This window comes from Archocentrus centrarchus, chromosome 14 (assembly GCF_007364275.1).
Source record: "Archocentrus centrarchus isolate MPI-CPG fArcCen1 chromosome 14, fArcCen1, whole genome shotgun sequence".
Taxonomy (NCBI): Eukaryota; Metazoa; Chordata; class Actinopteri; order Cichliformes; family Cichlidae; genus Archocentrus; species Archocentrus centrarchus.
Window position 1 is genome coordinate 28,850,023 of NC_044359.1, and position 13,210 is coordinate 28,863,232.

The window sequence follows — 13,210 nt, forward strand, 5'->3', positions numbered from 1 at the left end:
GAAGCAGGCGGTTTTTCTCTTTTATAAGCGCAGTGGGAGTGAAATGCATACTCTCCATTAGTGTACAAATCACACTGCTGCTTTGTGCGTGCAAACATTTCTTGTAATTGCCGACACTGATTAATTACATACACTCTGAGTTGTCTTTGAGTAAGATTTTCTTCAACCAACAATTATTTCAGGTAAAATAGATTTTAATTAGTCAGTAATTTTGCTTGATGTGTACCAACGTTGCTAATTTAATTAATTTCTGTTGATTTTTTTTTTTAGGTTTCAAGTGACGAACCCATCCAATGTCAAATGTGAAAACACTTTTTTTTTTTCTTTGAGCACATCTGACATGTTGAAATTTCTGGGTATTAATTTAAAAACTTAAATATTGAAAGACTAAAACATGACAGTGACTAAAATAAGCTCAAACACTGTACCTCTGTTGCCTTAACTCTGCTGTATTGATTAGGTAGTGGCGCCCTCTGGTGGTACACAGCACATCATACCCACACCACACACCTAACCATTGTCCCAATCAAGGGGGAAATTAATGAAAACTTTGAGGTTGATTTATGAGGATTTGTTGGACGAACAGACTGAGTGCTCACATTAATGTAAACACGAAAAATTAATATTGCATCTTTCTCTTTATGATCATAATAAATGTAGAAATTTCAGAAAACTTTGCAAAAGTTTTAGTGGACATTAAGCTAAATTCCAAATTAATATTGCACTACATTTATTTTCTGCTTACACATAACAGATCACTTTCCTCTTGTGACTGAGATATTAGGATGTTTTTTACACTCTTTTCTGTTACCGCAGGATTAAATCTGAATGCACTTCATGAGGTTTAGCATCTATAAAATGTGCTTCCAAAGCAAAATTATTTATCTACTGGGAAATATCTCTTTAACTTAATCTATTTATTAACTTCAACTAGCCAAGTCATCATTGAATACAATTAAGTCCTTTCCTAAAATGCCAAATGAAGTTCACAAAACTGCTTTGTTGCAAAATACATTTTGAAGATACCGAGAGATGATTAAAATTTATGTATGCAGTTTTTAAATCTAATGTAGTGCATAACCATTCTGCAGCAGTTTTCAGTTTAGTTAGCTGTTTGTGGTTAAACTTAGGTCAAGAAGACAATCCCTGTATTGTACAGGGAGCCACTATAAAGGGGCAATGCTTGTGTTTAAGGACTTAAATCATCTTGTACCTGCATATGTGTTAGACATGCTGCGTCCATATACTCCCTCAAGATCATTAAAGTCTGCCTCTAAGCCACTTCTGATCATCACACGCTTATTTCAAAAGGGACTCGTGCCTTTGCTGTTGTTACACCAGAACTCTGGAATGACCTCGCAAGTGACCTCAGAGAAGCATCAGCTGTGACTGTTTTTAAATCTAAGCTGAAATCGTACGTTTTCTACCAAGCTTTTGGAAACTGCTGATTTCTGGAACTGTGATTGGATGATTGGTTGCTGTTGGGTTATTTCATGTAAACATTGTGAATGCATGTGGCGTCACTTTTTTTTTTTTAGGAACCTGTTTATTCTGTTTTGTTTTAGTGTAAAGCAGTTTGGTTAAAATGTGCTATAAAATTTGCTTACTTAAATATAACACATATATAATACTGTATTTTTTATACTTGCTGTTGTTTTTCCTGTACAAACAAATACAGACAAACACAGAAGAAACCATGAGGTCATCACCCAGTCACCGGCATCTGAACCAGAACTTGAACAAGGCAACAGTCTGGGGTATAAAGGTATGATCCATGCATGAGCTGCTATTAAACAAAAAGTCTTAAAGTCTTGTGTAAAGCATCATACTGCTTTTACTACAGTGTACAGAATGCTTGGGTTAATTTGGTTTTAGGCAAAGGATTTAATGTCATGTTACTAGTCTGTATGTTTTTTTTTTATTTCATGGGATCCAATTTTGCTAATATTGGTTCAACAAAACTGTTTGCTTTTGCCTTAGTTTTGTCTTGTAAAATGGCTTTAAAGAAGTGTCTGAAATAAGCTTCAACAAAGCTGGTGGTGAAGTGGTGCTCCAGGTTGTGCTGATTCTGTATTTGTCCATTGAAAAATACAGTGTTGAACCCATTTCCCGGGAAGAATACCACATTTCCTTTTGCTGACAAAGACTCTAATACCGTTTAATGCCAGTTCAGCAGCTGTCGACCGCAAGTTCTGTGTCCAAAGCCAACACAGTTCAATCCTCCATCCCTTTGCTCTGACATTTTATGGTAAGGGCTTTGACATGAAGGAATGCTGTGGTAGAACAAAGCTAAACATATAAGTGTTCGGTCTCTGCAGCCTCTTTACTTTCTGAAGATGACAAAACCCCCCAAAAAAACAAAAAACTGATTTGTATGCTGAGCACTCTTCTGAATTCTGAAGCAAAATTAACACAAAGGAAAAAAAAATGACATGCCACAATATTGTGTGTGTCTGTGTGTGTGTGTTTATCTTTAATGGGCACCATGAAGATGTTTTCTTTTTCTATTATGAAATCAAAAGTGGAGCCTCCACTGTTCGTTTCTGTGGCACTAATGGTTGAAAGTGGAATTTTTCGAGCCTTTTCTCACATTTAAGATCTTAGTAGACCAGCAGGAAAAAAAAAGGACTGTGAGATGGTGCAAAGTTGAATGCATGTCCAAGTCTTAATGAACGATAAGACCATCCGGGCGGCTGCCAGTTTGCCAGTTTGGAGGAACACCGAGAAAAACAGAAGGCATGGCTGTTGCATCAGCATCATTTGACTGTGTAGATGAATGTGAAGGCAGGGGCTGCTGCACATTTTGCCTTGGTATTTTATATGATCCTGAGCAACTGTGAAAGGCATTTGAAAAATATGATACAAGCTGTCGGATGAAGAGGAGAGAGAGAAAGTGGTGAATCAGCACGGAAATCACATGGGTAAAATATGTGAAAGGAGCAGCTAATGGCAGTGATTTGTCACATACACGACTGGTATATGCGTACGAATCATGAAAGACTTTTTAGTGTAACACATTTTTAAAATTGTCCACATTTCTAGTGGATAAAAACAGTTGACAGTGCCTAACAGATGATTGAGGCCAAGTTTGTTGCTCTGAGGAGATTCCAAATTATAAATTTTTTGTAAATATTTTTTTTTCGGGGGGGGGGGGGGGTTATTGGAGATATTTCTCTCTTGGATCAGAACCAACTGGATAGCCATTCTAGGGTGAAATAAATAAATAAAATTAGGTCTCAGTACTTGGCACTCTCTCCTTGAAATCCTTCCCATTTTATGTGCTGTGTTGTCGTGAAGACGTGCATGTCTTTGTGCTCTGTTTTTTTTTTTTTTACACCATCTGTTCCTGGAAATATTGGTGCTTTGGGCCGCAAAAGACACAACAGAATTCACAAACTCTGCATTTACACCTGGTGTTATGTTTAGGCCACACATGCGTTAAAAGATCCACTCAGAAACCTCTGTTCTTTTTGTTTTTGTACTTTAGCGCTTCTCTGATTGCAGCAATGTATTTATATTATTGCAATGAATTGCAAACGATATGTCCTGCAATACAATCATAGGCCAACTATTGCTTATAGTTAAAGCCAACTGGGCTGCCAGAGAGTCATATTGTAGGGATAATATTAACTTGCAAGAAATGAAAAAAAATGTGAACAAACAGAGACCCCTTTGGGAAAATAAGAAGGAAAAATGCAATATGTGCAGCAGATAATTAAAAATGAATAATAGAGGAAAGAGCAAAAAGAACTGCACAACTGTACAAATATTTTTTTATCATCATTGTATTGTTAAAATACTATATATAACTTAAGAAAAATTGAAAATGCAGCAGAGAATGAAATGTGTTTACAGTGAAAAGAATAGAGTGCATGTTTGATGAAGGCAGACAAGAGCTCATAGTGAGACTGTAATTTCCCATAGTTTACTGGTTGTTTACCAACTGTGATGTCTTGGCATAGAGAGCTGAATGCATTCAACAGAGCCACCAGTGGTCCACAATGGGCAATTAAAGGATTTGAGGCGAGAGTGAAGGGAGTAAACTTTGTTCTGTCTAAATGTGACTTAAAAGAGCTGAAGCATCCCTGCTCCTTCTGTGGCACGAGTGTAGGCTGGATGGAAGCATTTGCCTAAATGCATAATTATTGTTTCTTTTCTTTTGTTACTAATTTCAGTCAGATATGTGGATGAATTTTCAATTGCACACTTTTTATTGTAGAAACTGAAGGGTACCTATTATGCTTATTTCCAACTTCATATATATATATATATATATATATATATATATATATATATATATATATATATATATATATATATATATATATATATATATATATATAAACCTAGCTTTCTCGGGTGGGTGGGGCCTTTGTGCGCCGTGTGCCTGAGATGACCATATTAAGGACGTTCTCAGAAAGCCGAGAGTAGAAAAAAAACCTGAACCAGAGCGTGTTCAGTTATCTGAAGACTGAGCTTTTGGTTCTTACGCATTACTTGCATTAATTTGCATTTATTTAAAACTTTGGGCACGGTTAATATAAGGAAACCAAGGAAAAGCATAATAAGTGAGAAAACTTGTAGTGAAATGTAGCCTGGCTGTTTCATTCAAGGGGCTTTGGGGGTTTCATTGTGGGGCGGACAGAATCGGAATGCAAACATTACATTTAAATAGTGTATTTCAGAATAAAATCCAAAACCAACGACAGAAGCGGTCACGTTGCTGAAGAAACAGGGAATATCAGGGAGAAGCTACATATCCAAGGAGGAATCCTTCCCACTGGACTGCACTGCGCTCTTACAGCCAGCAGAGGGAGTGCTGACCTGCTCAGACAACAAATACATTTCTGTGGTTTACTAGGTTAGAGAATTAGTTCAACTGCTAAGTTTATATATTTATCTTTATCGATCGAATTTTATTTATTTTATAGGGACATCACCGAGGATGTCCAGTTATTACTTCAAGGGGACATTAGGACACAATCTACTAGATATCACATTTCTAACACACTTTAAAATATCACCTAATTTCACAGTAGTGGAGGTCAGAGGGTGCGATCTGGATCGATTTTTTCAATTTCTCTGAAAGGCACAGTGCTGCTTCAGCCCCACAGATGAAGGCACATTTTACCGGCTCATTAAGATCGCAGCAGTTCTTTTGTGTGTTGCCTGAGCTTGTCCCTTTTGGATATAATAAGAACACAGTGCACGTCTCTCTTGATGGTGGTATAAAAATAGTATAAATCATTCATCAAGGTCATTTGTTCACTTTCAGCAATAGAAACGCTTTAAAATATTAAATATAGTTGAATTGGGGGGATCTGCATTTCACTAATGCTCTTTTTTTTTTTTAAACATGTTTAGCAATGATGGACACTTGACAGAGCGTTTAATTGGCGTTTATTGTCGTCCACTGCAGGCTACAACCAATAAACTTGAGTGGTTTTGCTTGACTTACATATGTGTTACTTGATCTTGTGGCACTTTGTCTGCTATGTTTAATTAACTGGATATTCCAACAGTTTGAGCTATTTTGATGGTTTTATAACACATATTAGACTTCTTCAGCCTCATTAAAAAAAACCGAGAAAAACTGTTGAGCATGATGCAAAGCCTAGTGGAGCCTTTTGCTGTCAGTGTGTCCGTATGCGGTTAAATGGTGCCTGACTCGCAGGAATCTCCTCTGCACAACAGAAAAGCCTCTGACTGGGTAGGAAAGCCAGACCAGCTCTGAGCGCAGAGACGCACGGCGCCTCATCCAACCAGCGCCAGTCCCACTAAACCGGGGTAACACTGCACGTTTTAAACCATTAAAGTGACTGCAAGTGGACGTTTCGGCTCTTTTCGGATCCTTGCTCTTTATTCAGCCGCGGAAATCTTCTTTCGAAGTCGGACAGATCTGATCCCAGATGAATTCCGTGAAGTTAGCAGCGTTTGGAAGTGAGGCGCTGGGCAGTGGGAGTGGAGAAAATCCAAGTGGCGTTGAGTGGATTAAGGCTACTTGTCGAATAACCCGTAAGGATGTCTCCGACTGATTTGAACTTCGATTCAAATACAAACTCACTCTCCGAGGAGCAGTTCTGAACATTATTATCTGTATTGTTGCGGAGCTCAGGAACTCTCCTCCACCCTGATCCCAGTCTTCGGCTCTGCTGGAGAAGTTCTAAATTAGATGAAATAGACAAAACACATTCTTACTGGATTAAAACCGTTCCCAGCCGCTCTTAGAGATGCCTGCGTATCACACAGGAGTTTACCTTCTACTGGCATTTCTAAAGATTTCTTCAGGTATGAGTTGTTTATTGCCTAAACATTTATTTTTCTTAGCCTGTGCTCTGGTGATGGAAAGTTTCCAAATAGTACCCACTGGGCATGTGTATATGCAGTAAAATAAAAAAAAAATTAAAAAAAATGCGATGGTGAAACCGAAAATGAAGTGACTCTATCTATCTGTAACAGCAGCCTGCAGGTATTTGGGTCACCTTTGCTCTCTGTAGACTGCAGTACCAGCATGTGGCCCCTGACCCGTGCTGCACGCTGTCTGTAGTAGCTGGAGGTGACCCATCTCTCCTGCGCTTTCTACAGTCCACTGAAGTACTTTTTACTTCTTATAACTCATGAGGTACTGTATGTGTGGAGCTCAAAGCTAAATTCACAGGCTGCTGTTACATTTATGTGAGAACACTCAGTTTTGCAATTGCATGAGATCATTTGCATGACTAAGTGCAGGAGGAGTTAGTTGGACATAGTAGGCTGTCACCCTCTAATTCTGAGTATGCATCAGAATATGCACAACATCCTCTCATGTTCAGACAGTGCATGTTGGGAAATCAGCCACCAGCCATCTTTAGACATCATTCTCACTGGGAGAAATCTGAGACAAAGAAAAAAAAAAAAAGAGCTTTGGATTACCAGTATGCACATTGATTATTACCCACAGAGTTTCATTTTCAAGGTTAACTCTTAGCAGTGAAGTCACAGATGCAGGTTGGGGGTGCATGATCTGAAAGGAAGGTTTTATTGGAGTGTTTTGCACAATTTATTGCGATGTATATAATTTGATGGATTGGCTCAGTCTATGTTGAATAACCCACAATGACCATTTGAAAGCATGCTTTTAAAAATGTGCGCAAATGTAGTTTTAACGTGTGTGTGTGTGTGTGTGTGTGTGTGTGTGTGTGTGTGTGTGTCAATGTTTGAATGCACTTTTATCCTCAAACCATTACATTTCTTTCATTTATTTATTTATTTCATTTCATTTAAAGAAACCCTGATGTTTTCTCCTGGCGCCAGACTTGGTCGCTCCGTAAGGCACAGGCAGCTGTCAGTAACATTAACAGTGGCAACAAGCTGAAAAAGAACTGCATGATTTCAGCACTCGAGCATTCATAAGCATCTGACACTGAGTGATGGCTTTATCTGGTGCAGAACTTCCTTTCCTTGACAGCACAGAAGGTCATTCTTCCAAAGCTTACAGCAGCTCAAGTAACTTCACACATGGGTTAAACACAATCTTATTTTTGGCTAGCGTCTTTTAAAATAAACACATTATGAAAAGTCTTATTTATTCAACACTTTCCAAACCACTGAAAATGTCCTGAATGGCCTTCCAGGTCACTTTGATCAAAGCGAAAAACAAAAAACAAAATGTGCAGCACCAACGTGGCTATAATGCAGCATTTTACCTTCTCTTTTCTTAAATTTCAGTGGTCAGTCAAAAATGGAAACACGCGAACGCTTGGCCCATCCTCTTCAAGAGCTCTAAAATGTGCATGACACCAGTTTTCCAGTTCGTTGTCTGTAAATTTCCAAACTGACAAATTTGGTAACCACATGATTCCAAGAGTTTTCAAGGAGGTCTGAGAAGTACAGCTCCCTTGTCTACTTTTTTATGTCTCTGAACTATAGTAATGTGAAAATCTTAATACATGAACCACAGCCAACTATTCTACAGATTTTTTGACAAACTGCAAGAAGCAAATTGGCAAGAAGGAGTTTAAAGTGCACATATCAACGTCTGTGTGATTCATGTGAACAGCCCTGAGATGAAACTAAAGTGGTTGCATACTAACAGGAGTCGTTAACACTTCATTCTTTTTTGGCTAATGCGGTGGCCAAACGCTCACTGACTGAGCTGGAAGAGGTGATTAGGTACACAGTGCATGCAATACCATTGTTTAAACCCGTGAGAGTACGGGCTTATGATTGATTACAGAGACGTTATACCTGAGATAGCTGACATTTTTATATGCCTGCTCTTGTAAATGGTCCAAATTGCAATCAGAATAATTACATCTTTTCCCCATTCTTCATGTGTTTAAAAGAAACACACCTAATATGGCAAACAGCAAACTCTTAAAGCTGTAGTTACTTAATCACATGGAGAAACCTGGAACTCTCCTCAGTTAATAGTGTCATTTTAAATAATAAATCAGGTAGTAATAATTGGATGATGTGTAATAATCCAAATGATGGCCATGAAAAGCATGTGCTTGTGTCGAGATGCCCTTTTCCCTTTCTTCCCACAGATCTTAATTATGCATCCCCAGAGTGTTGTTGTCTCACCATTCTACCTGCTTTGTTTAAAGGTCTACAAACACGACATAAAAAGGAACTACAGGAAAATGTACGATTGGTGCATCTTGTTATTCTTTATTATGATGACTGTTTTACAGCCGTGGCTTTCAAACTAAGTACAGGATCATTCTAATAACTGTAATGGCTTAGCTGCCACTTGGATCATTACTTTAGCCTTTAGCAATAAATATCCAAATCCTCTGAGGCGACATCTTACCTTTATAAAGCTTCTCATCCATGTGCTATCAGTGGATTAGCTCACTGATAGCAAAAGCATATTCTCAAGCAGTGTGATTGTTAAGTACAAGAGGGGCTCAGAGACCAGCAGAACACAGCACCGTTCTATAATCGGTGTGTACAGCAACCCCACAGGGGGTAGTTTCACTAAAACATCCAGCATGCTTCCCGGAGCTTGCTGTACACAGGTCAGAGTTCGCACATACTTATCATTTTTTTTTTGGGCAGAGGATGCAGTAGGTTAACTTTTGTGATGCAAACCACAGCAGCCAGCACCTGTTACTCAGTGCTAGACCTTAAGTAATAATAGCTTGATTGGGGGAATCTGGCCCACTGTGTCAGCCTTTGAGCTAACAAGACTCCTTGCAGTCTTTGTGATGGCGACAGTGATGACTCCCACTACTAATGAGGAATTCTTTGTTATGGGTCATCCAGGACATCTTTGTACACCAAGAATTCCTTTGTTTGTTGGATGAAATTGTGATATTCCTTAGAAATAATGCAGCTCAGAAGCTTCAGTGGACACTTGTTTGGTTGGAAAGAATCTTCATGAAGGTTTATTTTTGTTTGAATGCACCAGTATGAGGGCTCTTCTTCAGTCATACTGAAGAAGAGCCCATTTATGTGCATCCATATGTTCCGGTATGCCTTGATTTTTCATTAATGCTTTAAGGGTTTTAAAGAATTTGAAGATGAGATACAGATACAGCAGACCCAGCGTGAGGTACATATCTGGACTTCCTAGTATTTTATATAAATGCTTCATATTTTTAAAGATTTGAATGTGACAGACATCTTAAATCTCAAATGATAATTACATTGTCATTCAACACATCCAAGTCAGTCAGTGTAAAAATGAGGTCATTTCACATGAAGGTTGTCTGACACTCATGAGAAGTTGGCCCATCAAGAACTGCTGAAACAGAATAACTAAGGCTGCATGTTTACTTTCCCAAACCGCTGCACATGTTGCTGCAATTGTTTGCTTCAGCCTGAATGTGCATAAATGCATATGTAATGCTGTTAGTGTAAGCTTGTTTTTAATGTGTGTTTTCAGATTGTCTCCTGAAAGCTGTGATTCATAATTGCTTCCCTTGTTTACTCACTTGTCTCTCATGGTGCTGTGGGGCTGAATGCGGTTGCTTGCCTAGGGAGGATCAAGCTACTGGGAGCTTTGACAAGTGCCTGTGGGCCTCTGGGCAACAGGTCATCACACCTTCACACAGACACACAAATATATACACAGAGACACACAGGCATACAGTGTGTAAAGCAAAAGTACGTGTACACATCTCATTTTGAGAGCGATCGATTATTGTCTGCCTACCCTACAAAGGTAGCAGGTTCTCTGCCTGAGGGATCTTCACAAACCTCGACTACCATCTCAACCTTTTCAAGTCGTATTTGTAAAAATAATACAATAATACAAAAATAATGCAACATAAAAGAATACTTAGAATTGTGTATCTCAACAGACTATTATTTATACATAGTCACATCTTAATTAAGTTCAAAGGGAAGTCATGATGAAGGGAAACACATTATGTGTTTGAATTAAAACAACAAAATGCTATTAAAAGCATAAAGCTAAGCATAAAATGACACTCTGTCATTGTTACCTCACTGTGTATTAACTCAGCCTGATATAATATATACAAATTAATATAGTCTGTTACTTTGGTGTAAATCCAGATCCAGACCTGCAGAATAAGTTTCCTTCCAGTTTTTATGTTTCATCAGAAAAAAAACCCCCCCAAAAAACAGCTGAGTTTGATTAGCTGCTGATTGTCCCTCAACAATTTTGCCGCATCACTGGCCCATCTGTTGAGGGAAAATCAAAGGCAATATAAGATTAGCCAAATGATATAGACAGTATGCTAATGCTAAAGATTTTCCCATTGTTGTGAGGACCTTCACCATCAAAACTAAAAGTAGTTGACTGGGTCTTTAGATCCTCAGATGCCAGGACTGAATGAAAACCCTTGTGTTGCCAACATTTGGTGATCTTTGCATATACGAAAGACTTAATTAATACAAGTTGCAAGACATGAAACGAGCAGACTGTGAGGGAGCAGATCATTCTTTGTTTAAGGGCAAGCAAAACTAGCTGCTAGGTGGACATTATACAAAGGTGTTACACAGTGATGCAGATAAGGTAGAAAGAATTAGCTTGATCGGCCCTAATGGCGTGATCTTTCCAGATTTGCAGACCAAATAGAAAGACCCAAAAAGCAAGAATGGGCAATCTCTCTCTCTTTCTCTCTTTTTTTTTTTTCTTGTCACCCTGTGGTGCTGTTCTTCATTCCTCAAACCCTGTCAAGAAAACCTTAAATAGTAAAGCAGTAGCTTTGCTCATCTGGAGAGAAAAACTTCTAAGCTCAAAATTTGCTGTGGGTTTGTGGTTTTCTCTGGGTTGTTTGTACTCCTCTGGCCATAGTTTCCTGTTCTGAGGTTATTGTCCAGCTATGTCTGTGCGCCGAAGCACTTAGGACAATTACTTCTCTAAATAAATCAGCTCTCCATTGTCCTGAGGTTTTATAAATATTGTGACACTCTGCACCCAAAGCGTGTGGTTAATTTGCATATACGTGTTTTTTTCATCCCCTGATAATCAAGACAGTGCTGATTTTTCTTTTTTCTTTCAGACAAACTCTATCTCTGAAACTTGTTGTTAAGACCCGTTTCCCATTCATGCTGGCAGTGATTGAAGTGCTACAGTTCAGTGGTTGCAGTACTTTTAAATGTAATTATCCAGGACTTGGATTTGAAAGGGTCAGAGTAATAGGACCTCACGGATACGTCTTGAAGTGACCTCTGTGAGTTATCTCTTTTCCAGCAAGGCATGCTAATAATCAATAAAGTCAATATTCTTTTTGATAGGCCTTTAGAAGTCTTTTCGTAGCAATGCTCAGACATGCGTGAAAATAGATGGATTCTCTCACATATCTATTAGGCTAGCTCTGAATGTTAAACCTAAGATAAGCTATCAAAGAAAAATGGCTCAGGATTGTGAGAGAACCCATCAGTAATGCACATTACCCGTTTGCCATTTCCTCAATCCTTCTCATCTTTCACCTTTATTTGCCTGCCGTCTCTCCCCGTCATTACTGACAGGGTTCAAAGCTCTCTATGTGAAGACTTCAGCATAAAGAACTGTTTCCCACCAGAGCATCTCTCACCGAAGAGCCCGAAACGTGCATAAATTGCTTTAATTAGGGCACCTATTATTAGTTAGCACTTGAAATGCTACACTCTTGGATCCGTGTTTCCTCTAGGATTTTGTCAGCATTGGGGGGGGGGGGGGGGGGGGGGGGGGTGTTGTTCCTGGGTAGTGCACGGGTAGTCTGTTGGGAAAGTGCTGCTTCACTGTAAAACATAGTAAGGAAATATTAGCTGGCATCTATGCGTTAATACCTAATGACACTTTAGCATGCTGCTTACAGAGCATATTTTAGCCTCAGTGGCAATTTTTGCCAACTGATTGAGTGCACTTCATTTTTGTGGAAGTTTTAAAGTTTTAATGGAGCAGGGTGTGTGATATAATGAGCAATGGAGGGATCTCACTGAGAAACAGTGAGATATTGCACTTTCATACAGAAGTGACTTATTAGTCTCAAGGCAGCTACTGTAATTGTGACTTTAACTGAAAATGTATATATGTATCTGATCTGTAGATGGTATACTCATCATACACATATCCCCCCTCCCTCCAAAAAAAAACAAAAAAACTCAAAACAATTGGCATACTGTGTTATAAATGAGTGTCAGACAGTATAAACATTATGTTGTGGAAAAGACCTGCATCTCTCCAGGTTTGGCAGTATGGAAACAAAAAGACTGAAGCTGTTTCTTTTTAATTAGATCATTTTTGAACATATTCCAAACATGTTTTAGAAGAAAAGTTAAGAGGAGCTTTTCATCACGCTGTATATTTTCAGACATAGTGACAGATGGCATGCTGTCAGCTTCTCAAGTACAGTATATGGAACCGAGCCACTGTGTGCTAATAATATATGAGAATTTCACGTCATTTAAATTCAGGCATCAAAATGAATTCCAAAAGACTCGAACAGAACACTGAAACCCAACACTGTACTTTGCTTCAGTGTATGATAAAGACAGCAGCTTTATCAGTAGTCCAGTATGAACACGATATCCTCAGGACTGACTTGTTAGTTCAGGGAGAGGACCAGGGTGCCTAATATTTCCTTCATTAGGTAGAGGTGGATGTAGGTCAAAGCATCTCAAGCATTTTGATATTAACTCTCATTAGGTTGTGGAGACAGTGGGAGATATGTGTCCTATGTGTTGGTCACCATATGCATGATGATGTGCACCGAGTGTGTAAAGATTTAAAATGGGATGTAGATGAAGAGCCGTTTCTCTGCACCTGTTC

General features: G+C 38.8%; 1 protein-coding gene across 1 annotated transcript in view; it reads left to right on the top strand.

The window, feature by feature from the left end:
• The first annotated feature begins 5,706 nt into the window (after positions 1-5,706).
• LOC115791818 (roundabout homolog 1-like) overlaps positions 5,707-13,210 on the top strand; it is an 80,753-nt gene continuing 73,249 nt past the window's right edge. Inside the window, exon 1 of the mRNA XM_030746086.1 lies at positions 5,707-6,288. Within this exon, the coding sequence (XP_030601946.1) occupies positions 6,231-6,288 (58 nt within the window). The 5' untranslated portion in view covers positions 5,707-6,230. The remainder of the gene's footprint in view (positions 6,289-13,210) is intronic.